Here is a 26,303-nt window from a genome sequence, read left to right as displayed (position 1 = left end):
TTAACTAGAGTTTCCCAGCACCTTTCCCTTAGTTAAGTACTGAACTCCAGGACAGCAGGAATTGTGTTATTTCTTCTCTCTCTTCCCTATAAGTCCTTTCATCATGTGGCACACAGGACTGCACTATTCAGGCTGCTGAATGCATTTCTGACCTTCTAATTTGCTGCAACGCTCCTCCAAAGTCAAAACTTTCTGCCGATCCTCTTCCCATGAAAGAAGTTGTCGTTGATGCACAGCAACCATATCATTGAGTTCTTTATCTCGATCTTTCAATTCTCCAATGAGCACCTGTAGCTCCTTCCGTTGTTTCTCAATAGTGTAATGCTCAACTTCTGATCCAATGTTCTACACACAGAAAAGAGTTTAACATCAAAATAAAACTCAATAAATCAGCCAAAGTGTATCTCACAAATAATTATATTATTTTGCTGCCAATTCTAAATAAATTGTTTTATTCACTCTTAATAACAATGTATCAGGGCTAGGGTTGTAGGGCAGAGGTAGAGTGCTTGCCTAGCATGTAAAGTTTGCCTAGCATGTGAAGCACTGGGTTTAATAAAGGCATGGTGTCCATGTATAATTAGAAAAAAAATTTTTTTTAAATAACAATGTATCAAATTACTGTTTTTTGGTTTTTTGTACGAGGGATTGAACCCAGGGGCACTTAATCACTGAGCAACATCCCCATCCCTTTTATTTATTTTCTTTTTATTTACATGCAGTGCTGAGAATTGAACCCAGCACATGCCAATCAAGTACTCTACCACTGAACTACAATCCCAGCCCCCCTCAGCCCTTTTTTATATTTTATTTAGAGATAGGATCTCGCTAAGTTGCTTAGGGCCTCACTAAGTTGCTGAAACTGACTTTGAACTTGGTGTAAGTTTCTGGCTATGGAAATGTACAAGGCAGCATTCCTCTGGTATGCAAACTCCTAGAGGGTAACAGGTACTCTGTTTTCCACACTTGGACTATTCTGCAATTTCTCCCTGGATCTAGTAAAATGACTAATACATGCCCAATGCCTAGATGCTATGGTAATGTCCTTTGTGAAGAGGCTCTGTTCTAGACTCTTATCAACCTCAACCTTGATCTCAGACACTCAGCTTCTGGGAATAAAGGAACTCTCTTAAATAACACCAATGTGTCACTATGCCTAAACCTGCCCACATAATAGTAACTTTATACAATAAGCAATATGTCCTAATGATGCCAATGACCTAATGTAACACATGGATATAAATAAAGCTGGCAGCTCAGACAAGCAGCCCCTTTTACTTTGCCCCTGTACCTTGCTTGCTTCTCTCTTTTTGCTTTTATTTATACTCAATCCTGCTTCAGCCTCCTGGGCCACTGGGATTACAGGTGTGTACCATTGAGCCCAATTCCAAATTACATGTTTAAAATAAGTTCAAATATACCATGCACTCTACTTCTATCATTTTCTAGTCATATCATACATAATTCTGAAAATGTGGGTCTATTTCTAAAACTTCCACGGCTACCATAAATAAACCCATTTCTGGTTTTTAGTTTTCACCCTTTCATGTCAATCTTCTCTTTATCCCAATCAACAATGTTATTCCCCATCTTGTCCCAGCATTTTATTTTATTTTTTTTTTGTATGGTACTGGGGATCAAACCCAGGGCCTAACTAAGCACATGTTCTACCGCTGAGTTACAACCCCACTCCTGTCCCATCAATTTTGGAATAACCAAGTAAACAAGAAATAATTACTATTTAAATATAAATAATTCTTATTATTCCTTATTAAGGAATGGGAATTTTCATTTATAAAAAGAATTAAATCCTGGGCTGGGGATGTGGCTCAAGCGGTAGTGCGCTCCCCTGGCGTGCGTGTGGCCCAGGTTCGATCCTCAGCACCACATACCAACAAAGATGTTGTGTCCAAGGAGAACTAAAAAAATTAAAAACTATTTAAAAAAAAAATTAAATCCTAAATGTTTATTACCACTCATTTGCATATTCATACACACTCAATTGACCAAGGACAATTCAATACTGTATTGGTGAAAACTCAACATACCCCTTCAAAAACAAAATTTTTAAGGAAAAATTACATATACCCAAAGACAATATGCAATAAACTCCCATATACCCAGTGGCTAGGTTCCATTATTATCAAGACTTTGCTACATCTGCTTCAATTTTCCTTTTTGTTATTGACCAAAAAAAAAAAAAATTCCCTTTACATATTTCTCTATATATCTCTGAAACTGAAATTGTGTGTGTACGGAAGGCAGGGGGTAGGAATTGAACTCAGGAGCTCTCTACCTCTGAGTCATATCCCCAATCCTTTTCTTTTTTTTATTTTGAGACGGAGTCTTCCTGAGTTGCCAAGGCTGATTTCCACCTTGTGATCCTCCTGCCTCATCCTCTTGAGTAGGTAGCATTACAGACATGTACCACAAAGCCCTGCTACAATGAACATTTCTTAAATAATCATGATGCCATTTTCTTTTTGTTTAATTGGGTTTTTTTACTTGTAGATAGACACTATTTATTTATTATATTTTGGTGCTAAGGATCAAACCCAGTGCCTCACATGTACTAGGCAGGACTCTACCATTGAGCTACAACCCCAGCCCCCATGATGCTATTTTCATACCTCACAATGTTACCTACAATAATTCCTTTTAATCTACATCATACACCTTATAACATGTTAAAATTGTGCAGATTAAGCAACATTAGCTTTGTAAAGCACTTGGCACAGTGCCTGGCAAGTAGTAAGCCCTGAACAAACATTAGCTATCATTACAAATGTAATCACCACAAAAAAACAAAAACAAACAAACAAAACAAATAATCACATTTCAAATTATGGTAGTGTTCGAATCTATGGCACATGCCTATAATCCCAGCAACTCAGGAGGCGGAGAAAGGAGGATAGCAAGTTTACAGGCCTGCCTGAGCAATTAGAGATCCTGTCTCAAAAAAAAAAAAGGGGGCCGGGTGGTGCAATTCAGTGGTAAGCCCCCCACCCCCAACATGCACTAGAGCTCTAAAGACAGTAGGAGCTCTAGCTTAAAGACAGTAGTTTAAGCCTTCACCAGAGAGCTGAAAGCTGGATGTGGTGGAACGTGCCTGGTAGATAAAGATGGGACACTGAGACAGAAAGATCTCAAATTCACAGCCACCCTGAATAAAAAGATATGGGGATACAGCTCAATGGTAAAGTATCCCTGGGTTCAATCCCCAGTAGTAACAACAACAAAAAAGTTCACCAGAGACTCATGCACATTATTATTTTCTGAAAAATAAAACATACAAGCAAGTGATAATGATGAATTAATTATAGTTACTTGCTACTAATTAAACACAGAAAATGAAACTTGGAATCAAGGGACTCCAAATTACAAGACTTAAATTCACTTTTGGTTGGCCACTCATTTTTTCAACAAATAATTACTGAATGCCAGGTGCTGGGAATACAACTGTGAGCATGCCCGGAAAGAAGTGTATATTCCAGTGCAGGAAAATCGGCAATAACCAACTAAGCATACAAAAAGCGCTCACCTTATATACTGGTAAGGTGCAAACCCTTGGCCAAGTTCATTTTCAAGACTCTCGGTTAAAACGGAGCCAGGCTACTGATATTTGTGATATCAAGCTAGGCAACAGAAACACAGGTCTACTGTCATGGTTAAAAAATGAAGTCCTCAAACGGGCGCAGAGGCGCACGTTTGTAATCCCAGCTACTCAAGGCTGGGGCAGGAGGTTCCCAAACTCGAGGCCAGCCTCAGCAACTTAGCAAAAGCGTGCCTCAAAATAAAAAGAGCTGAGAATGGTGCTCAGTGGTAGAGGGGTTGCCAAGCATGTGCGAAGCCCCGGGTGCTGGCGACGTCTCTAAGTCTGGGCTGAGTGACATGTGTTACTAGGTTCAGGGAACCGACCCAGCGCCCCGCTTTAGCAGCAGCCTCAACTGCGGCCCGAGGTCTCCTTGTATCCAGACGCGTCCAGCAGACAGCCGGGCGGCGCCACTCACCTGGCGCCGGGCTAAGAAGGTCGCCGAAGGGATCATAGGTGTCGCCTCCGCCCGCGGAGAGTCGGTGTGGGCGCGTCACCTGGGAAAGGCCATAGGGGCGCCTGGCCAGAGCGGCGGGGGTGGCCCGGCCCCGCGCCCCCGCCAGCCCCCGCGAGCCCGCCCAAACCGCCCGCCGCGCGATCGCGCCTACGGCGAGACAGAGGGGCCGCTGGGTCTCGCGAGACTTGGGGCCTCGACGGTTCAACTCGGGTGTCCTAGGGACCGCGCTGTCAGCTCCACAGTTCCGCATCGCCCCGGTTAGTCTGATGATGGGCGTGGCTGTTATTTCCCATCTGCAGACGCGGGTGCTGGCAAGTGGTAGTTGCTGGTCGCTCTCGCTGATCAAACCGAGATCTCATAGGCTAAGATGAGGGGGAAAAGTAGCAGAGAGAACCGTGGTACTTTGTCATGACAAGATTTACCGCATTCTAGGGTTAATGTAATCTTTTTCACATGTCTCAGTCACTACTTCATCCCCCTTACACTCCTCATAAAATATTTTTGGGAACTGAATTATGAAAAGGTGCCTATCACATCTAAGCCCTGATGTTGGACTCTGCAAGACAGATTACTAGATAAGGGACAAAAGGGCTTCCGTTTTTGTTTGGGTTGATTGTGAATTAGCAAAACATGACTGTGGTCATAAGAGACCATCCGGGAATGGAAGAACAAAGTGAAGATTTCTCGCTTTGAAACTTCGCCGATTTGGGGGTAATGATTCTGCCTCCTTAATTTAGAACCAACAAGATGATTATCTTAGAATTTGTAATCAAGCACATTATGACCAGTTGTTAGAAATAGCCCTCCCTATCGCCTAGACATGGCAGAAGAGGCCATCTACTTGAGAGGCTGAGGCAGGATTCAAGTTAGGAGGCCTGCTTGGGTGATTATAAAGAAATAGCATTCATATGATCATAGTTGATAAGCAACCTCAAAATAAAAAAGGCTGGGAATATAGCTAGAGCACGTGCCCAGTATGGGTCCAGTCCCCATTACTGCAATAAAGCATCTGTTTGTAGATGACTGTGGAATAAGTCTTGGTGGTGAAGGTCAAAAGAATGTGGGCTGACCCTTAGTTTTTTTTTTTTTAACTGAATAACATTTTAGCTCACATGCTTTTTATTTTTTGGTATTGAAGATTGAACCCAGGGTACTTAAGCACTGAGCCATGTCCTCAGCCCTTTTTGTATTTTATTTAGAGAAAGGGCCTCGATAAGTTAGTGAGGCTGGCTTTGAACTCGAGATCCTCATTCTCAGCCTTCCCAGCCCCTGGGATTACTGGCAGGTGCTACTGCACCCAGAAGTTCATATGGTTTTAGACTATACCATTTTAAGTTAAGATTGGGTACTTTTTGAAATAAAGTGTCACCATTCACCAGACAACCACATGCCTAACAGTCTGCAAAATTATGTGTACAGAGAATAGTAAGAAATAGAGTTCACATGATTATAGTTAATAAGCAAAAATTGAAGGTGATAATGCTTTAAGTTCACTTCCTCAAATTTTCCTTAAAATCAAAACAAAATCTAAAAAGAGAGCACTTTTATTAAAAATGACATAAAAGTGAAAGCTGCAAGAATTACAATGTGGGGCTGAGGTCGTGGCTCAGTGGTACAGTGCTTGCCTGGCACATGAGAGGTACTGGGTTCAATCCTCAGCACCACATATACATAAATAAAATAAAGGTATTGTGTTCACCTACAACTAAAAAATATTAAAAAAAAAAAAAAAAAAAAAGAATTACCATGTGGCCAGACACCATGGTGCACAACTATTATCCCAACAAATCAGAAGGCTAGGCAGGAGGATTGTAAGTTTGAGGCCAGCCTGGGCAATGCAGTGAGACCCAGTCTCCAAATAAAAATTAAAAGGGCTAGGATGTGCCTCCATAGTAGAGCACTCCTGGGCTCAGCCTCCAGTATCACACATACAAAAAAGCAACCGATTTTAGACCCATACAGTCTAACCCAAACTAAATTCCTGAATGGACTCATTCTAGTCTTCCGGCTTGATTTCCCAAAGGATGGAATTTACTAATGATCTAAAAGGTTGAATTCAGTATTTTTTGTTTTTCAGTGCTGGGATTAAAACTAGGACTTCGCACATGCTCAGCAAGAATTATCTTTAAAATTGTAATTAATGAACTATCTACAGAGTGTATCTTAACAGCAGATTTACACTTCATGTAATCCATAAAAATCCAGCATCCATATTTTTTAGAAATGAATACAATACTATGTATTTACATACAAAAATACATCTAGCAGGCATGATGACTCACTTGTAATCTCAGCTGATTGGGAGGCTGAGACAGGAGGATCATGATTTCAAAGCCATTCTCAGCAAAAGTGAGGCACTAAGCAACTCAGTGAGACTCTGTCTCTAAATTAAAATACAAAACAGGTCTGGGACTGTTTCTCAGTGGTTGAGTGCCCCTGAGTTCAATCCACAGTACCAAAAAAAAAAACTAAAACTATATTTGCATTTGAAGTTGACTATTTCACCACGGCAAATCTCTTAAACATGGTAAGTAAGGCTGCTTAAAAGTTTTCATTTCTTTTTGCTAAAAAAATACTAGACTATGAGAGTGAATAAAAGTCAATATTTTAGTCAGATTAAAATAGGTTACAATCTAAAGTCAAAGAAAAAGATTCACATATATGTGATCCACGAAGACAAGTTTAATCCTGCATTTTCCTAGAGTAACATCCACTGGTGGCTATGTAAGGGTTGAAAGTGCATTTGCCAAGAACTGTGAACATGAAGATTCTTTACATGAAATCACGTGTTGATACAGGCACACAGAACTCATCTAGCACCAGAAGAATACATACATAATACATGCCAAAAGGTTTTGATGGATAAATTTGCTTCACTAGGTAATCCTACTTAGTATAATTCAGTTAATGCAGAATTTCATTTTAAAATTTACATCTTTATTACACACCTTTTCTAAGACATTTTTTTTTAAAAAACACCCTTTCATTAAAGATTGTATTTGCATGGCAATGAACAATGATTTTCATGGGTTCTAAATTTCTCCTCCTCTTTCTCTCCCCTCCCCCACCCCATTCTAACTTTCTTAAAGGTGTCTATAGCAATGTTTAACACAAATCAGAAGATTTCAGTTTGCAGCACCTGACTTAAAACTTAGAATCATATAATACATTCATTAAAATTATCAGTTTCTCTTGTGAGTGAAAGATATTTCAACTGTTATTTTCCAGGCTATATTTGAACATGAGTATACATTAATTTTAATTGGTTAGCAGAATTTTACTCACATAAGGTATAGTCAGAACAGGAACTTCCAGCAGCTTTGAATGGCCTTCCACACAAGACAACAATAATGAATGTTTAAATGGATTGAAGATTAGCCCCTACATTAATGACCAAACATGCTCCTAAGTATTCTTGAAAAATAAAAATTTTGGATGTACATATAATATTCTACCACATGATAATACATCACTTCTTTAACCATTTTCCAATTGTTCATTTATGTCATCTACAATTATTGATATTATGAATAATTGTGAGGAATCCCCTCATCCATAAATCTGTGTAAAACTAACCAGTCTTGCATACTATCCTAATACTTTAGGATAGTATCAAAGAAGTAGCTTACTGGATCAAATAGTGCACATGGTTTTAAGGCTTTTAATATACTTTACCAAATAATCTCCAGTACAGCTTACTATTACTACAATAGTATGTTGTTATGCCCAAAAAATGGACTTTGTTAGTAACAATGAAACAAACTCAACCATAAATCTATTATATTCTCACTCATACTATCGCACCATCGCACCAAACAAATCAGGAGACATTATTGGCAAGGAAGCCAAATTCAAATTCCTTTTTAAAATAACTCAACTGTGAATCAGTAAGATAACCAACAAAAATGCTTCCCACAAAAGGTCCGCAGTATTGGAGCTGGGAGTGTAGCTCAGTGGCAGAGCACTTGCCTGGCACATGCAATGCCCTGAGTTAGATCCCCAACATTGCCCCCCCCCCAAAAAAGATTACAGTGTTTTTCTAAAATAAAAAGTTAGAAAGAGAGGAAAAAGTCAGTACCAAATGACCAAAATTTTTTATTTGACTAAATTCTGCGTCATGCATAAGCATGACAGTCTCCCCTGTTTATTAGACTTTGGCAATAAAAAAACCAAGCAGCCTTGTACAGGACAGTGAAAATGCCAAGGGTGTCTACAGTCTTACTGTAGGATAAATAGATATATATTTAAAAGGCCTCTCTCCCTTTGGCCGTATCAGCTCAGTCCAGATCATTAAATATAGACAAGTTTTTCAAAATCACTTCTTTACTTCTCCAAGGTCTTCAATGCTGTCATCATCCACCTATAATACACAAATATTTGTATTCCATGAGCTGTGAATTCAAATAAGGAAAAGGTGAAACAACTTGCTTTAAACAACTTATATCTATGGGTATATGTGTTCCATGAACTTACCTCTGGCCATTTTTCCTGAATGACATCAATTATGTCATCTGTAAAGTCCCCCTGAATGATGATTTCATCTTCCCCTGTTACTGAGGCACCGCAGGAGAATTTCTGAGCAAAAAATCTTTGTGCTTCTTTAAGATCAATTTCTGTTGGTTTAAAAGGGGAGGGGGGAGCAAGATTATAATTGAAATTATGAATCAAAGATATTTTTCCATTTTGATATTTAATCTGCATTTTAAATTCATGAAACAGGTATTAAAGGATTTCATATTACTTTCAGAATAGTAATTAAAATAGTCAGGGCTCTTAATTCAACATGCTTTTTCAAGGTCAAATAAAGGTGTAATACATAAAAACAGCATCATTCATACTATCCCTAGCTCACACAGTAAGACCAAAATGAATCCAGGAACACATTACTTCTAAGCATTACATACACACTTTTAAGTAGGAATGAAGTTCTTTTGCTTAAGCTCCCTTATAAGAGAAAAATTTACAGTGGAGAAACAATTCTTAATATTTAAAATGCAATCCAGTGATTCTTTTTCAATTGTCTGTTGTTATTTGAAGAAACCTTGCCTTATACTTTCATCCCAAACTCAAGGTCTCCAGGAATTGAAGGGCTTTGAAACAGGGTGCTCTTCTATCCACCTTCATTCACCCCTACTGTCATTCCCAGAGGATGTGGGCCATTATACAACTCTCTGCCACAAAGTCACCCAGCCCTCCTCCTCGTCCTACATAAATGTACCTATACAAGAATTCTAGAAAGGAAAAGACTGTATTACTGTCCTCTAAAAACGTTTTTAAAGGGGCTGGGGTTGTGGCTCAGCGGTAGAGCACTCGCCTCGTACATGCAAGGCCTAGGTTCAATCCTCAGCGCCACATGAAAATAAATAAATAAAAGTAAAAAAAAAAAAAAAAGCTTTAAATTCCTCCAAATTATGATTTTTAAGCTAATTAAAAATGTAAAACCGGGGCTGGGATTGTGGCTCAGTGGTAGAGAGCTCGCCTCGCACGGGCGGGACCCGGGTTCGATTCTCAGCACCACATAAAAATAAAAGCATTGTGTCGTGTCCATCTACACCTAAAAAATAAGGAAATATTTCAAAATAAATAAATAAATAAATAAAAATAAAAATGTAAAACCCAATTTTATACCTTCTTAGCAAATATAGACCAGTGAAGTTCTATGATATCAGATAAAAAGAAGGAACAAGAGAGAATATACACAATTTAAACATATACTGTGATAAAAAATAAACTTAAGCCTGAACTCACCAAAAGTTGCAAGGCCACATACTCTTGTCACATATTTCTTCTTTGCTCTGGGAATTTTAGCTATAGTAACCTTTTGCGGTACAGTCTTCTTTTTCTGTTTTATTTGACCCCTTCCACCTGTATTTATTTAAAAAAGCTTGTATAAATTATTTTGGGTTTTTTTTAAACATTATTACAGAATATTAAGCCTTTATTTATTTTCTTTTTTTGGGGGGGTACCAGCAATTGAATTCAGGGTGCTTAACCACTAAGTCACATCCCCAGCCCTTTTATGTTTTTTATGAGATAGGGTCTTACAAGTTGCAGAGGAGTCCGACCTTAAACTCATGATCCTTGTGTCTCAGCCTCTGAGGCTTTGGGATTACAGGTGTGCAATGCCATGCCTGGCAAATGTGTTCATTTTTTAAAGGTTTAAGTTCCTTTTTCTTTTTTTGAACCAGGGATTGAACCCGGGATGCTGAATCACAGAGCCATATCCCTAGTTCCCCGCCCCTTTTTTTAGCTGTATATTTACACAATACTTTCATTTATTTATTTATTTCTCCCACATGATGCTGAGTATCAAACCCAATGCCCCACACATGCCAAGAAAGCACTCCACCACTAAGTCACAACCCAGATCCCATTTTTATATTTTATTAGAGACAGGGTCTTGCTGAGTTGCTTATAACCTCGCTAAGTTGCTGAGCCTAGGTTTGAACTTGCGATCCTCCTGCCTCAGCCTCCTGAGTCGCTGGGATTACAAGCCTGTGCCACTGTGCCCAGCTAAATTCCCTTTCTCTAAAAGAAAATCACACCAGGTGCAGTGGCTCCTACCTGTAATCTCAGTTCAAGGTCAGCCTCTACAATTTAGTAAGACACTAGCTCAAAATAAAAAGTGCTCAGTACCAGGGAGAAAAAAAATCTCATGTATATATTCACTCAATAAACATTTATTAAGTACCTACCATGTGCCAAGCACTAAACATAATCTCTACCCTACATGTTAAATAAATTATAGTAACCTGGTATGCACTATAATAGGATCCTTTTTTTTTTTTTTTGCTTTTTTAATATTTATTTTTTAGTTTTAGGTGGACACAGTATCTTTATTTTTTTATTTTTACGTGGTGCTGAGAATCGAACCCAGTGCCTCACACATGCTAGGCGAGCACGCTACCACTTGAGCCACATATAATAGGATCCTTTAATAAGGCACTACCATCCACATTTGGCAGAGGAATGACTTAATCTGCTTCCAGAAGACAGAAAAGGTTTTCGAGAGTGACAATAGGTCTTGAGGAAAAAGGAAGCATTTAGGTGAAGGGAAAATGGCTGGAGAAGGAAAAAAAAAAAAAATTCTAAGATGGGCATGGTGGTCACACCCATAATTTAGTGACTTAGAGGCTGAAGCAGAAGGAGAGCAAGTTTCCAGCTAGCCTTAGAAATTAGAAAAACCCTGTCTTAAAAAAAAAAAAAGTACGAAGAACGTAGCTAGTAGTAAAGTACTCTTGTGTTCAATCCCCAGTACCAAAAAGAAAAAAAAAAAAAAAAAGACATTCTAGGGAAAGGGAACAAGCAGAGATAAGAAAAGGCATTATATTTGGGAACTGCACTGGTCTTAACTGAAGGATGCTTACGGATATGTAGTAAATGAAGCCAAAAGAACAAAAGATTATACACCATACATTAAGAGACTAGAACATTAAACTCTAGTGTTTGACTTTACATTGTGGAAGAAGAGAAGTCATTGAAAGACTACTGGAATGAAGGGTATGGTGGCTCACACCTATAATCCCAATTTCTTGGAAGGCTAAGTCAAGAGGACCACAAGTTTGAGGCCAGCCAGAGCAACTGAGACCCTGTCTCAGAAAACTTAAAAAAGGGCTGAGGATGTGACTCGGTAGTTGAAGCACCCCTGGGTCCAATCCCTGCTATCAAAAGAGAAAAAGAAAAAAAAAAAGACTGCTAGAATGATTCTACCAGATTTATGTTTTATCAAGCTTGTTCTAACTACTGTGTGGAGGATGCATCTTTGAAGAGATTGCTGCATTATCTCAGACAAAAAAATCAAAATATAAACCAAATATGACAATAATAATAGCCACTAGGAACAGGATAAAGAAAGAAAAATAACTACATTTAGAACTAATTAAAGAGGGCAAAGAGAGGATAAAATGGTTCCCAGGATTAAGGCTCAGACCACACTGTCATTATTAAAATGGGAAAATAAAAAATGGATATGAGGTTTAGTTAAATTTGACCTGGAAGTACTAAATCTAAAGTATTTCCAGGTCCTAAGATACACGCTGAGAATTATGAGTGTACAGTGCAGCAGAAGCTAGGGAGAGAATCATCCAGAGAGAACATGCAGAATGAGAAGTTTAAAGGACCAGGGACAGAGTCCTGGGAGATATCTACTTTTAAAAGACAGAGGGAAGAAGCCTCCACAGAATACTGAGCAGGAACAAAAGAGTAGAACTAAGAAAGAAGAAAGCCACGGAAACCAAGGAAGAGGCTGGAGGGTGGCTCAGTAGTAGAGCACTTGCCTAGCTAAGTGAGGCCTGGTTTCCATCCCCAGGACCTTAAAAAAAAAAAAAAAAAAAACCACAACACCCCAGAACCACACTTTGAAAAAGAATAGTGTTCAAATGCCCTTTTTACATAGTGATAGCAGGCAATTGGTGCTTTTATTAGAACAGTCTCTTCATGCCACCAAAGCCAAGTTAGGACAGACTAAAGAGTGAGTGACAGAACAGAAAGGAGGATTATAAATCTACTTTTTTTTTTTTCTGGGTACCAGGGATTAAACTCAGGGGCACTAGACCACTGAGCCACATCCCAGCCCTATTTTGTATTTTATTTAGAGATAGGGTCTCACTGAGTTGCTTAGCACCTTTCTAAGTTGCTGAGGCTGGCTTTGAACTCATGATTCTCCTGCCTCAGCCTCCCAAGCCTCTGGGATTACAGGAGCACGCCACCTCACCAGGTAAGTCTCTTACTCTTAGTAAAGACACCTGGCTATGAAGACAAGGGCACTTTACCACTGAGATACATCCCCAACCCTTTTTATTTTGAGGCAGGGTCTAAGTTTTGTAGGCCCTTGCTAATTTGCTGAGGCTGGCCGTGAATTTTCAATCCTTCTGCCTCAGCCTCCTAAATCACTGGGATTATAAAAGAATACAAAAATCCTGAAAATATTTATAAGCTAATTTAATTACAGGGACACATAATTAATAAAGAAGAAACAAGCAAGGATAGGATCCAGAACATGAGATATAAAACAAAGTTTTCAATTTAACTATCAGAAGTAATGAGAGGATAAATTCTTAATGTCTATTTCATCAGTCTACTTAAACAGAATACACAGGAATCTTCACTGGATGACTGCATCTTACATGTACATATATACAGTATATATGCATATTATCTCCGGTCAAATTTACTAATAAAGTCCAAATCATATCACATTCAAGCATGACCCTGAGAATGTAATTTTGTGATCCTCTATATGACACATTTATGGAATTAAATTATAACTGGTAGATGTTTCTCACTTTGGGAACCCTAATTCCTTTTATGTTCTATCACAGGGAAGGTATGTTTATTCAAATCAAAACATGGATTTGGGTCTTACCTCTCTTTTGTTTTTTCTTCTCCTCCTCTTCTCCTACTGTTCCTTGACCTTCATTAATTCCAGCTTCTTGTTTGGGTGAGTTTTCTAGATATAAAATGAAATCCAAAAGCATTAATATCATTTCATACTGATAAAAAAAGAAATTACCTTTGAGTAATTTTCATATGCAAATAAGGGATTTTACCAACAATTGAGTATGACATTCCTAAAGCAAATGATTTACATGGCTTTATTTCTATACAAGTCTTAATTCTAAAGTCATTATGTTATGGTTTGGATAAGTGTACCTAGAGGCCCACGTGTTAAAGGTTTAGCCCCCATGGTGGTGCTATTGGGAAGTGGAGGAACTCCAACAAGGTGGGGCCTAGCAGTAAGTCCTCGGGTCTCTGGGGAAGTGCCTTTGAAGAAGATAGTGGGTCCCCATCCCCTTCCTTACTACCAGGCCATGAGGTAAGTAGTTCTGCTCTATCATAAACTTCCCCATGATGTCAAGGCTCATCACAGACCCAAAGCAACAGGGCCCCCAATTGTAAAATGAAACCTCTAAAACTGAACCCCTTCATAAGTTGATTTTTTCAGGCATTTGTTATAGTGATGGAAACCTGATTAACAGTAAGTAATGCTAATAGAAAAAGAAGTCTTGGAATTATGGAAATAACTGGAAAACCAAGCAGCACAGTGGGACATGGAGTAGGCCTATTCCCAGCCCAGGTTTTCCCTTGTTCTTGCCACTACCTTCATTTTTAACCATCTTTTTTTTTTTGTAGTTGTAGATGGACAGAATGCCTTTATTTTTTTACTTTCATGTGCTGCTAAGTATCAAACACAGGTGCCTTACACATGCTAGGCAACTGCTCTCCCACTGAGCTACAGCCCCAGCCACAAAGCTCAATATTTTTGGTACTAGGGATTGAACTCAGGGCACTCAACCACTGAGTCATATCTCTAGCCCTATTTTGGGTTTTATTTAGAAATAGGATCTCACTGAGTTGCTTAGCGCCTCACTTTTGCTGAGGCTGATTTTGATTCTCCTGTCAAAGCCTTGCAAGCTTACAGGCATGTGTATACTCCTCTGAGCAACAAAACTCAATCTTTTGTTTACTGCTTTACCCTTGGAACTTAGAACAATGTGTAGCAGCATATAGTATGCTCAAATTAATGTGAACATTTGCCCTAAATCATTTAATTTTTTTCTATCAGTTGATACAGATCTATCCTGCTTCTGAATAGAAAGTTTTAAATAGATTAATGAAATTCTGTAATATCCTATTAAAGAAGGACTTTCACATTTAATACCATATATACATCTGTTTCAGATATATAAGTTAGAGAAAAGAAAAAAATTTTCATACCTACAGTGAGTTTTGCAAACTCATTTGGAAAATTCTTCTCTAACCACTGCCTACATTTAGCAACATCAGGCATATATTCACAGTACTGGGAGGGAAAAATAAAAGAACAAATTGAGTCACAACAAAACATTTTTAAACAATCTATATATTTTAATTAAAAAGTATTGTCTATTGTTGCTATATAAACAATGATTAACCACTTTCACCAGACTTCTTATCCATAGGAAATCTGTATTCAAATAGGAAATGCCCCATAAGAAACTAGAAATAAGAAAGGATTAGGTACCACCTCACTGTAGCTATTTATTTTTTCTTCATCCAAACAATAAGTCTAATGAACAAGGGCAATGAACAAAAACTATCTTGCTTTGGGTACACAGGCGCCTCATTATTTTTCTGACTTACCCATAAAACCTGTCTCAGAAAGTCTTATAAGACTATGCCTTCATTGACCTGAGTCTTTTTTTCTTGACATTAAGACTTTTATATTGCTTTTTCTTTCTTCTCCTCAGACATGATAGTTTTGGCTTTAGGATTACTCTTGCTTTATCAGCTGACTATTCATGAGTTCCATGCAAAAATCCAGAATGCATATATAGGTAAGTGCAAAAAAAGTACACATAACAGCTGAGCACAGTGACACGCACCTGTAGTCCCAGCTACTCAGGAGGCTGAGGCAAGAGGATCAGTTGAGCCCAGGAGTTCAAGACCAGCCTGGGCAACACAGCAAGACCCCATCTCAAAATAACAAAAAACAAAAACAAAAGAAAGAAAGAAAGAAAGGGGGAAAAAAAAAAAAAGAGTACACGTATAACTCAAGGTCTAAAGGAAAGAATTTATAAACAGGCATGATGGCACACACTCTGTAATCCCAGCTACTCAGAGGCTGAGGGCAGGAGAATCAAAAGTTTAAGGCCAGCTGGGCAACTTAGAGCGACCCTGTCTCAAAAAATAAAAAGGGCTGGGGATGTGGTTCATTGGCTAGTGCTATAATGCTTGCCTAACGTGCACAAGGCCTTGGGTATAAACTTTCAGTTGCCCTTCCTCCCAAGAAAGTTATAAGACTTTAAGAGTATTCTACACCAAAGACCTATACAAAAGGTTGAAACTCATCTATCAAATGATAGGAAATAAAAAATAAGAAAGTTTTGTGTTAGCTCTAAATTCAAAAGTAAGTTAAAAAAGAGAAAATAATTTTAAATGGACTTACCTCTGTTGGTAATGAACAGACTGGAGAAATGTAGAGGAAAAAAAAAAATAAAATGTTAAATATATGAATACACACAGGACTCATCATTAATTTATATTTGACAAATGCTTCATTTCTAATTTTTCTGTACCATTTTCAAATGTTTTTTCAAGGCTATTTTTGCAGAAAAAGGGACATGATTATTTGAGATGACACTATCTTGATCTTTTGATCTAAGAAGATGTCAGTTCATGGAACATGGAGCCTCTAGTACATTAAAGCTCATCTGTTAGAATGTTTGTCTTCAGTTAAGCTGCGAGCTTCAGAAGGCCTGGCACAGAGCAGAAGCTTAAAGCACGTTTTATAAAAGAATCCAAACTGCTCTCTAAATCCCTGCTCAGACTTTAGCAGAAATGAAACCAGTCTAATTTGCACCCTTCTTTTTGGAAAGGAGGGGGTAGGGAAAAGGAGCAACAAGAAACACACATTTACTTTTATTTTTCTCTTTAATCAAGTACTCTATATAAGGATTTTTTACTCTTCTCTAAGTACTCCAAGAATACTAAATATCTGCCAGATGTACAGTTTTAATAAGTGATTTCTCCCCCTCCTTTGTCCTCAAACCTATATAACTACTTTATCCTGTTGATTCCACTGCCATCAAAATCTCTCTCCTTAACCTCCTCTAATTTATGCTGCCTTTTTTTTTTTTTTTTTTTTAAAGATAAGGTCTCACTTAATTGCCCAAACTGGTCTGAACTCCTGAGCTCAAACATCCTGCCTCAGCCTCTGACTACCTGGAGCTACAGTTGTATACCACCACACCTGGCTCTGCTACTCATTTAAACCCTAATTAATTTTATCTAAAGTCTTATTATAGTCTGGCAATAAGTTTTCCACCCCCAACTTTTATTCTGATGCTGAATTCATCTTCACATAAATTCTCTGCTCATAAACTTCCAGTAACTTACCATCATCTACAAATGAAGTCCCCCACAATCCGGCCACTCCTCTTCACAAATCCCACATTATAACCAAACCAGAGCACTTACAACCTGCTCTATACTCTCCATCTTTTTTTCACCTCTCTTCTGTTGTTCCCTTGCCTGGTAGGGCTTATTCTTCTGCCCTCTGTGCCTGCCTGAATGCTTCCTTCCCTTCAAATTCCCACTCAATGAGTTACTTCTATGAAGTCTTCCTGATTCCACACAACTGGAAGACAGCTCTCCCTTCCTCACTGCCACTGTGGCTAATTGTCCCAAACCTTTTATTTCTTCTCTCTGCTGCCAATCTCACCTGTATCCTTCTTTCAATACTCACCAACATCTACCTGGTATAAGTTATGTGTAGATGAAGGACAGGGCTCCTGCCAATTTACAATCCTTCCTGGAACTTTGTCCAGAACCATCAGAGGTATTCAGTAAATACTTTACAGTCTTTTTAAATTGTTGATTAATATGGACCTATTAAAAATGCAAGCTATAGGCTGGGGTTGTGGCTCAGAGGTAGAGTTCTCACCTAGCATGCATGAGACACTGGGTTCAATCCTCAGCACCACATAAAGTAAAATAAAAACATTGTATCCACCTATAACTAAAAAGTAAATATTTAAAAAAATGCAACCTGCAAGAAGGGCCTAGTGGTGACGCATGCCTATAACTCCCAGCAGCTCAGGAGGCTGAGGCAAGAGGATCATGAGTTCAAAGCCAGCCTCTGGGTTCAGTCCTCAGTAACCCCCCCACCAAAAAATACAAGCTACATCTTTTAGCTTATTTGTTTTAGACAGGGTCCCCCTAAACTGATGAGGCTGGCCTCAAACTTATGATTCTCTTGCCTCAGACTCTTGGAGTTTCTGGGATTACAGACATGCGCCACCATGCCTGGCAATGCCACCATTTTTATAAAGTGATAATGTTGGAATCTAAAAGTATAGCCCACACTTGTCTCCAATACTTCTGGACAGTATTCATTAGGTACAAATGCACCTTTCAATAGCTTCCATCTGGTAGTCCTAGTTTATTGACTCCTAGTTTACTGAGGTCGCTGGAAAACAGATCTTATCCTTGAATCAGAGGCTTTCAAATTTAAAATGTTGTTACATAGGTAACCACCATGTAAGAATATGACAGGAACCTAAATTCTCTGCATCCTGTTAAAATAAATGTACCTGTTTTTCTTACATCTTTAGTTATGCTTCATAACTACAGAAAAATGAAACATAGTCTCCAGAAGCTGACATCTTCACTGAGGTAAACCTCTAGCAAATGAACAATCTCTCTATGTGGCGAAATCCACACAGCTCACCTTAGTCACAGAAATGATCCTCTGACTTTTTTTTTTTAAGTTATAGATGGACACAGTATCTTTATTTTATTTATTTATTTTTATGTGGTGCTAAGGATCGAACCCAGTGCCTCATACATGCTAGGCAAGCACTCTGCCACTGAGCCACAATCCTAGGCCCCGACTTCTTTTCTTAGAAAAGCTCACACACTCTCCACCTTCTCTGTGGCATATAGTTCCTGATTTTTCTTTTAATTCTCTGCTGTCAATTTTGATATTCTGGATTCTTCCATTGGGAGAAATTAAAATTCATATTAGAATAATGAACCAAATATCCACCTCTAAACCTAATCAACTTCACCACTTTCAGGATTTTTCTATTTTTCAATTCAGTTTAGAAATAGGGAACTCATCAGTGAATCTGTAACCTACCCAGCCCTGGTTTTTTTGTTTGTTTTGGTTTTGGTGGGTGGTAGGAGGTGCTAGGGACTAAATCCAGAGGGACTTTATCACTGAAACACATCTCCAGGCCTTTTTATTTTGAGATAGGGTCTTGCCAAGACTCTAAATTACCAGTATTGGCCCCAAACTTGTGACCCTTCTGCCTCAACCTCCCCTGTCACTAGGATTATAGGCATGAGCCACCGTACCTGGCTCTTTTCCCCTTCTCACTATTAACCATTTCATCTTTTCTTTTTTGTTTTCTTTTTTTTTTTTTTTTCAGTGTTGGGGATCAAGCCCAGGGCCTCAAGCATTCCAGGCAAGAGCTAGCTCTACTACTGTGCTACATTCCCAGCCCTCATCTTTTCTTTAATTAATCCTCTTTCATTTTATATTGTTTCCACTATAATCATGACGCTCATTTACCTCACGCCTACATTTCTGAAATTGGCCTTTCAACCTGTGGATTCTCCCTCATCCACATAATGTAGCATATTAACCTTCTCATCAATTTATTTTCCTGCTCAAGAAATCATCAGTGGGCTGGGGATGTGACTCAAGGGGTAGCGCGCTCGTCTGGCATGCGCACGGCCCGGGTTCGATCCCCAGCACCACATACAAACAAAGATGTTGTGTCTGCTGAAAAAAAATTTAAAAAAAAAAATCATCAGTTCCCCATAAATGATGGAGACTATAGTAACTCAACTTATCTGACTTTGAGCAATAATAACATTTACTGAGAACTCACCAAGTGCCAAATATATAATACATTGTTATGCAATATTATTTTTTATGTATTACTTTAGCTGTAGGTGGACACATTACATTTATTTATTTGTTTATTTATTTATTTTTAAACTTTTTCTTTTTTTTCCCCCCGGTGGACAAAACAACTTTATTTTTTTTATTTTTATGTGGTGCTGAGGATGGAATCCTGCGCCCCGCGCATGCCAGGTGAGCGCGTTACCGCTTGAGCCACATCCCCAGCCCTAATTTTTTTTTTTTTTTTTTGAGAGAGAGAGAATTTTTTAATATTTATTTTTTTAGTTTTCCGCGGACACAACATCTTTGTTTTGTATGTGGTGCTGAGGATCGAACCCAGGCCGCACGCATACCAGGCAAGCGCTCTACCGATTGAGCCACATCCCCAGCCCTCCCCAGCCCTATTTATTTATTTTTAATGTGGTACTGAGGATCTAACCCAGTGCATGTGCTAGGCACTGAGTCACAACTCCAGCCCAATGCAACGTATATTTTTTTAGTTTTTTGTAGTTATAGATGGACAGAATGCCTTTATTTTATTTGTTTATGTTTATGTGGTGCTAAGGATAGAACCCAATGCCTCACACATGCTAGGCAAGTGCTCTGCCACTGAGCTACAACTCCAGCCCACAATGTATTTTTTAATTTTTCCCTTCCAATAGCTCTCTGAAAGAGGCTCTGCTGCTACCTCCATTTTATGAATGAAGGAACTGGCCAAGGTCACAGTCAGAAATAAAACTGCACCAGGATGTAAACTCAGATAGGGGCTGGGAATGTAGCTCAAAGCAGAGAGTAGTTGCCTAGCATGCAAGACTTGGGCTCAGGCTGGTGTTGTGGCTCAGTGGTAGAGCACTCACCTAGGTCGTGCGAGGCCCTGGGTTTGATCCTTAGCACCACTTAAAAAAAAAAAAAGGGTAAAATAAAGGTATTGTGTCCAACTACAACTAAAAAAAAAGGAGGAGGGGGCAGAAAGAAAGAAACATAGTCTCCAGAGGCTGACATCCTCACTGAGGTAAACCTCTAGCAAATGAACAAAAGAAAGAAAGAAACAAACATAGTTTCCAGAGGCTAACATCTTCACTGAGGGGAGGCACTGAGGGGAGGGGGGGAGGGGGGGAGGGAGGGAGGGAAGGAAGGAAGGAAGGAAGGAAGGAAGGAAGGAAGGAAGGAAGGAAGGAAGGAGGGAGGGAGGGAGGGAGGGAGGAAGCCATCCAACCTAGCCTGGTTTCCTACTTTAATCCAAATCATTATTCTACTCCAATCAGCTCTTTCACCTCCCTCTCCCCTGAATATACCATACTAATTTTACCCCATTTTGGCTGGGGTTGTGGCTCAGTGGTAGAGTACTTGTCTAGCACATGTGAGGCCCTGGGTTCCATCTTCAGTACCACATTGAAAAAAAAAAAAAATAGCCAGGCATGGTGGCACATGCTGGGATACCAGCAGCTTGGAAGCTGGGGTAGAAGGACCTCGGGTTCAAAGCCAGACTCAGCAAGGGTAAGGCACTAAGCAACCCAGTGAGACCTTGTCTCTAAATAAAATAAAAATAGGGATGGGGATGTGACTCAGTGATTGAGTGCCCTTGAATTCAATCTCTGGTACCCAAAAACAAAAAATGAAGAAATAAAATAAAGGTATTATATCCATCTGCAACTGAAAAAAATTATTATTTTTTTTTTTTTTACCACTTTTGTTTTTTTGCAGTACTAGGGATTGAACCCAGAGCTTATATACATGCTAGGCAAGTACTCTACCACTGAACTACATGTCCAGCCCACCATCATACTGTACTTAAGAATACCTTCACCTTTCCATGTAAGTTCTACTTATCAGCTAAGGTTTAATACAAATCCTAGTTCCTTAAAAACTTCCCTACTTGTCTCTGAACAAGATCCCTCCCTCTCCTAAACTCCTAATTCATATTTTTTACAAGTCAATACCATTTAATTCAGCATTTAATATTCCCTAAGTACTTCTCACAACCATACATAAACCCTTTTCCTCATTCTAATATTGTATTGCAATATCAACACAAAGTAGAGAGGGAAATGAAAATAAACCTTTGTCCAAAATGTTAGGGAGTTTCAACAATACAAATTATCAGTGGGGAAGACTGAATATTTAGTGTAGTTCTTCAAAAGACACCTTAGAAGTGACATAAGCAATTTAATAGTATGGGTTTCATATCCTATATATCAATGAATTCTAATTTTTTAATCTTATAATTATCTTCTCAATCTAATGAGTATCTTTTTTCTTTCTTAGGTCTAAAATAATAGTGCATTTTATAAAGCTTTAGGTTTGATTAACTACAAAGCAAAGAACATTTCTTCTGTTTTGTTTTGGCACTGGGAATTGAAAAACTGAGCCACATCTTCAGCCTTTTATATTTTTGAGACAGAGTTGCCCAAGCTTGTCTCAAACTTTTGACCCTTCTGCCTCAGCCTCTTGAGTAGCTGGGATTACAGATGTGTGCCACCTCAGCCTCCTGAGTAGCTGGGATTATAGATGTGTACCACCCACTCGGTTACAACAATTTTTAACTACATCTGACAAATAAGGATAAAGAAAATACTGAACTAGTATACTTTTCTAATACTAATAATCATCAGCAGTATTAGTAAACTAAGATCTTGTACTACTGGTTGTGGTAAAAGGTGCTTTATATGAATCATCTGACTTAAAATGTAGTCTTCCTCCTCATTTTATAGATCTTAGAAACAGAGCTCTAAAATTTACAGAAATCAATTCATTTGCTCAGGGACACATACCTGGTAAGTGCTAGAATCAGAATGTAAACCCTAATTCATGACTCTGAAGGCAAAAAATATAAATACATGAGAAAAATATCATAACAAAACTCAATCAGCCCTACAAAAAGTTCCCCAGCCTAGTACCTCTTGCTGAGGTATTCTACGTTAATTTTATTATGAAAGCCATTTAATGACTCAAATGACATCACTTCTCCTTCCACAGTACTTAAATTCTGAATGAGGTCTGGATTACTCTCACAGAATGTAAAGTCCATGAGAACAAGGAACCTTTCTAACTTATTCATTACTCAGTCCCCAACACCTAAAACATTACAAAGCACCTAGTGAGTCCTCAAGAATATTTTCTAAAAAACAGTATTTACTCCTTCCCTTTCTGTTTCTTCTTTTTTCTTCCTTTCCTCCTCCCCACAGGGCCAGGGAGTCAGGGTAACCTGGGATTAAACCCAAAGGCACTCAACTATTCCCAGTCTGTTTTTATTTTGTATTTGGGGACAGAGTCTCGCTAATTTGTGTAGGTCCTCACTAAATTGCTAAGACTGGCTTTGAACTTGAGATCCTCCTGTCTCAGCCTCCCAAACTGCTGGGATTACAAGTGTTTGCCACAACACCTGGCTTCTTTACTGTTCCGTATTCTGAAATTTTTCTTAAATTTCCTATGACACTAATAAAATAGAGCATTTACAATTCATAAATATTTCTATCTGGAGAATATTCAAAGGGGAAATCTAATACATATATTATTATTCAAAGCAAGAAGACTTTCACTAATTATCCTATTGTCTATCATTCCATTTAGCCTCCTCTAGTCCTTAACTGACACTTCCCTATACTATAAGATATACTAATTCAAAGATGCTCAGATCACACACATGCATCAACTTTTCCTTGCATAGCTGTTCACTTCATCTATGATGCCCTTCCTGACTTCCTCTGCCATTCTTCACCATCCTTTAAGACTTGGTATGTTCCAAATGGTCTCCTTTAATAGCCAGAATAGCAACTAGCATAAAACATCAGGCTGAAATAACCTATTTGCATATTTCTATTCCAACTGACTGTAAGCTTCTCCAGGTCAAGTAACATGTCACAAACCACTCGGATAAAGATATCTGTTAACCTAGGCTCCCTCCTCACCAGGCCCCTTCTCAATTCAGGATTCATTAAATGACAAAGACAGCACATAAAAACTTAAAGTTCAAATATGAAACTACCAAGGAATAAAAATACAGCAAGTAAAACCCGTTTTCTGCATTCCAACACTTGCCTCCACAGTAAAGGACTCGAAGTGGATAATCAGCATCTAACTTGGCACTATTCCTTGGATCTCCTTTGCCATCAGCCCCACTGGATTCAGAAATGTCAGCAGCCATTTCACAAACCTGTAAGCAAGGAAAATAACACATTATTTTGAACCAAGACCCCAGAGAAACAGTATGGGAACGCTTCCTCCTCCTCCTCCATGTCCCCTCATTCCAAAGCTATTTCAGTACTGTTAAGTGAGGGATACAAGCTGCATTATTCATAAAATATAAGCAATTTCAGGCTCATTCACACTGTCCACAGGTCTATAGTGAAGTACGTAGCGAATGGACCATGAAAGATGGGGAAGAGGGGATGCTAGAGAAAAAGAAGCAATTGAGGGGGTAAGAATGGGGTGTATGACCTCAATAGAGACCGAGCAAAAGGTCTGAGGGGGACCTGGGAGAGATGCAAACTGCAGTTAGAATTAGACTACAAAGCAGTTGAATGGAGAGAGGCTGGAAAAAACTAGGAAGAGGAGGTGGGTCACCAGGTGTCCAAAGGCAGGTTGTGGAAGCAGCAAGATGCCAAGGGAAGAGAAGCGATCAGGAACGGAGATGGGAGGGGGCAGGATGGCCAGAGCCTGAGGAGAGTGCGGAAAATGGGAGAAGAACAAGGAAGGGGCAGACTGCAAAAGGGCTGAGGGCGCAAGGGCGAGCAGGTCTCAGGCGAACCGGCGATCTTGGGGATAGCAGAAGAACCCATGTGGGCGGGGGTGGAGACGCACGGCCAGGCCCGGCCCCCTTCCTCCAGGTAGCACCTCAGCTTCCCCCACGCTCACTACCAGCGCTGGGATGCCGAAGAAGTGGAGGGGTCGTTACCCAGGAGGTCGCACAGCGCTCGCCGCCGCCGCTCCCGCAGCTCCCGCCAGCTGAAGCGACACATGCAACTCCTCTTTCCTAGCCGGGGCCTCCCGAGAGCCCGTCTACCAGACGCGCTCCCGCGAGACAATAAGCCTTTATCGCGAGACTCAGGGCCGCGGCTGAGCAGATGTCGCGAGAAGCCTAAATGGGGGTGGAGTGAAAGAGGGGCGCGGGCGCATGCGCCTTCCGTCCCGGGGTGGGGCCACGAGGCCGAGCCGCGGAGGGCCAGTAGGCGGTGCTCGCTACCCGTCGGAGAGGAGGGATCGTCTGCGGTTCGCAAGCTGAACGCGCGCGGACTGGACGAGCAGACACGCGCGCCTGAGTCAGAAATGAGTCCCTGTCAGTAAGCCTGGGAAACCATTGCCCCCGTGTCTGGGGTACATCCTAGAGTCCTGACTAACCTCCAGCTGTTGAATCAGTCACTCCTCTGCGGGGAGTCTGCAGCTGGCTAAGGCGTTTGGTTTCGTCTCAACACAAAACCCTAAATTGGAAGAATTGTTCTTGGAAAAAAAAACAATATCCGTTCTGTTTAAATGTCATCTCTTACTACCTAACCACGCCATTTTCCTCACTGTCCAGTGTTTACTATCCTTATAGGTGTTCTAAATTGGAATTGCTCTGTCCATCCCAGCCTTTCTCTCCGAAGGCTAAATCCTGCTAGACACAACCACGTATCTAAGCTTTTCTTCCATTGGTTTTATTTTGGGAGAATGCCCTTATGTGCATAATCAGCGTGAGTTCCATTCGTGAAACCCCATTCAGAGCTTTCAGAGGCTTGAGGGTTAGGGGATAAGAATAAGAAGTGCTTTATAGGTGGGGAAGGGGTTCTTTTCTATTTTGCTTCATCCTCCACACCCACTCACCTCGTTCCCTTCTTTCATTCACAGTCGCTTCTGCCACCCCTTGAAAGTTATCTTTACAACTTACTTTTCATGTGAACTTAACCATCCGGAACAATCTTTCCACCAGAGATTCATCCAGCATGGCCTCCGTCCTGCTAATATTTTTTTTAATTTTTTTTTTTAGTTGTCAATGGACCTTTATTTTATTTATTTATATGCAGTGCTGAGAATCCAACCCAGTGCCTCACACATGCTAGGCAAGCGCTCTGCCACTGAGCCCCAGCCCCAGCTCCTTCTAATTTTTTTTTTTAAAGTTCCATCACAAGAGAATTGATCTAAATTAAGCTAGTAAAAGAAGAAAATGTCTCATGCCCACCAAAACATGTTTAATTCCAACAATTGTAGTTCCCTCTATTGATATCCACCTCCCACTGCATATACATATATTGCTGCGCCCCTCCCCTGACTCAGGCAATGGCAAGGCCCTACTGAGGTGGATGGCGCAAGGCGTCCATCCTCTGGAGGAGCGCAGTATGTTTCTGGGAATGGGCTGATTTATTTTTGTATTCCTTTAATAAGTATAGTTGCGATTTCTCATATGACCATTAAGTATGAAGGAAAAATCATGACTTTCCCAATTAATGCAACTACTTCTAAAGCATAGATCTGTTTGCTCTAAATGCAATGATTCAGCTGTGGAGTGTAAATTGTTAATGTCTAAAGAAAAACTCCCTGTATTCCTGTCAAGGAAGTTTTTGAGAAATTAAATTAAAATCTAGAGAAGAAAAATTAATGTTAAGAAGACAGATTAGTGCTTAGTACTGGGCAACTTGTTCTTGTTCCTGTGCACAATGGTTTGTGCTCTTACTTTTGTTTGATTAAAAGTAATAACAAGGGCTGGGGATGTGGCTCAAGCGGTAGCGCGCTCGCCTGGCATGTGTGCGGCCCAGGTTCGATCCTCAGCACCACATACCAACAAAGATGTTGTGTCTGCCGAGAACTAAAAAATATTAAAAATTCTCTCTCTCTCTCTCTCTCCTCTCTCACTCTCTCTTTAAAAAAAAAAAAAAAAAAGTAATAACAAG

General features: G+C 39.6%; 2 protein-coding genes across 13 annotated transcripts in view; both read right to left on the bottom strand.

Annotated features, from left to right (window-relative positions):
• The window catches only part of Ccdc62 (coiled-coil domain containing 62), a 42,899-nt gene extending 37,997 nt beyond the window's left edge, over window positions 1-4,902 (bottom strand). For 6 of the 10 annotated variants that reach the window (XM_040289545.2, XM_078039280.1, XM_040289541.2 and 3 more), the window contains exons 1-2: window positions 4,011-4,205; window positions 153-345 (exon numbers count right to left, since the gene is read on the bottom strand). In XM_040289545.2, coding sequence (XP_040145479.1) covers window positions 153-345; window positions 4,011-4,046 — 229 coding nt within the window. In that variant the 5' untranslated portion in view covers window positions 4,047-4,205. Of the gene's footprint in view, window positions 1-152; window positions 346-3,541; window positions 3,987-4,010 lie in introns of those variants that run through there. The other 4 variants (XM_013360413.4, XM_021729280.3, XM_078039278.1 and 1 more) reach the window with 4 other exon arrangements.
• A 3,218-nt stretch (window positions 4,903-8,120) lies between these two features.
• Denr (density regulated re-initiation and release factor) lies at window positions 8,121-24,489 on the bottom strand. Of its 3 annotated transcripts, XM_005329572.5 has the most exons (8): window positions 24,335-24,489; window positions 23,479-23,593; window positions 15,976-15,995; window positions 14,766-14,850; window positions 13,414-13,497; window positions 9,798-9,914; window positions 8,523-8,662; window positions 8,121-8,409 (listed from the first exon to the last, which is right to left on the bottom strand). In XM_005329572.5, exons 2-8 carry the CDS (start codon window positions 23,582-23,584, stop codon window positions 8,365-8,367), a joined length of 597 nt encoding a protein of 198 aa, XP_005329629.2. In that variant the 5' UTR covers window positions 23,585-23,593; window positions 24,335-24,489; the 3' UTR covers window positions 8,121-8,364. The 3 variants fall into 3 exon arrangements, with proteins under 3 accessions (XP_005329629.2, XP_040145481.2, XP_077895407.1); XM_040289547.2 differs by lacking the exon at window positions 9,798-9,914; XM_078039281.1 differs by lacking the exons at window positions 15,976-15,995; window positions 23,479-23,593; window positions 24,335-24,489 and adding an exon at window positions 15,413-15,509.
• Between the last annotated feature and the right edge of the window lie 1,814 nt (window positions 24,490-26,303).

Source organism: Ictidomys tridecemlineatus, chromosome 2 (genome assembly GCF_052094955.1).
Source record: "Ictidomys tridecemlineatus isolate mIctTri1 chromosome 2, mIctTri1.hap1, whole genome shotgun sequence".
Taxonomy (NCBI): domain Eukaryota; kingdom Metazoa; phylum Chordata; class Mammalia; order Rodentia; family Sciuridae; genus Ictidomys; species Ictidomys tridecemlineatus.
The sequence above is the reverse complement of the archived record's forward strand: the minus strand, read 5'-3'. Positions and strand labels throughout refer to the sequence as shown.

What these genes read in the sequence shown, in the direction of transcription:
- Denr (XM_005329572.5), bottom strand. Translation starts at nt 23,584, where the DNA reads ATGGCTGCTGACATTTCTGAATCCAGTGGGGCTGATGGCAAAGGAGAT. An exon ending in TCGAGTCCTTTACTGTGGAG is followed by an intron (nt 15,996 to 23,478) that starts GCAAGTGTTGGA and finishes ACATTTCTCCAG; the next exon opens with TCTGTTCATTACCAACAGAG. An exon ending in GAAGAAAAAACAAAAGAGAG is followed by an intron (nt 9,915 to 13,413) that starts GTAAGACCCAAA and finishes AAATAAATACAG; the next exon opens with GTGGAAGGGGTCAAATAAAA.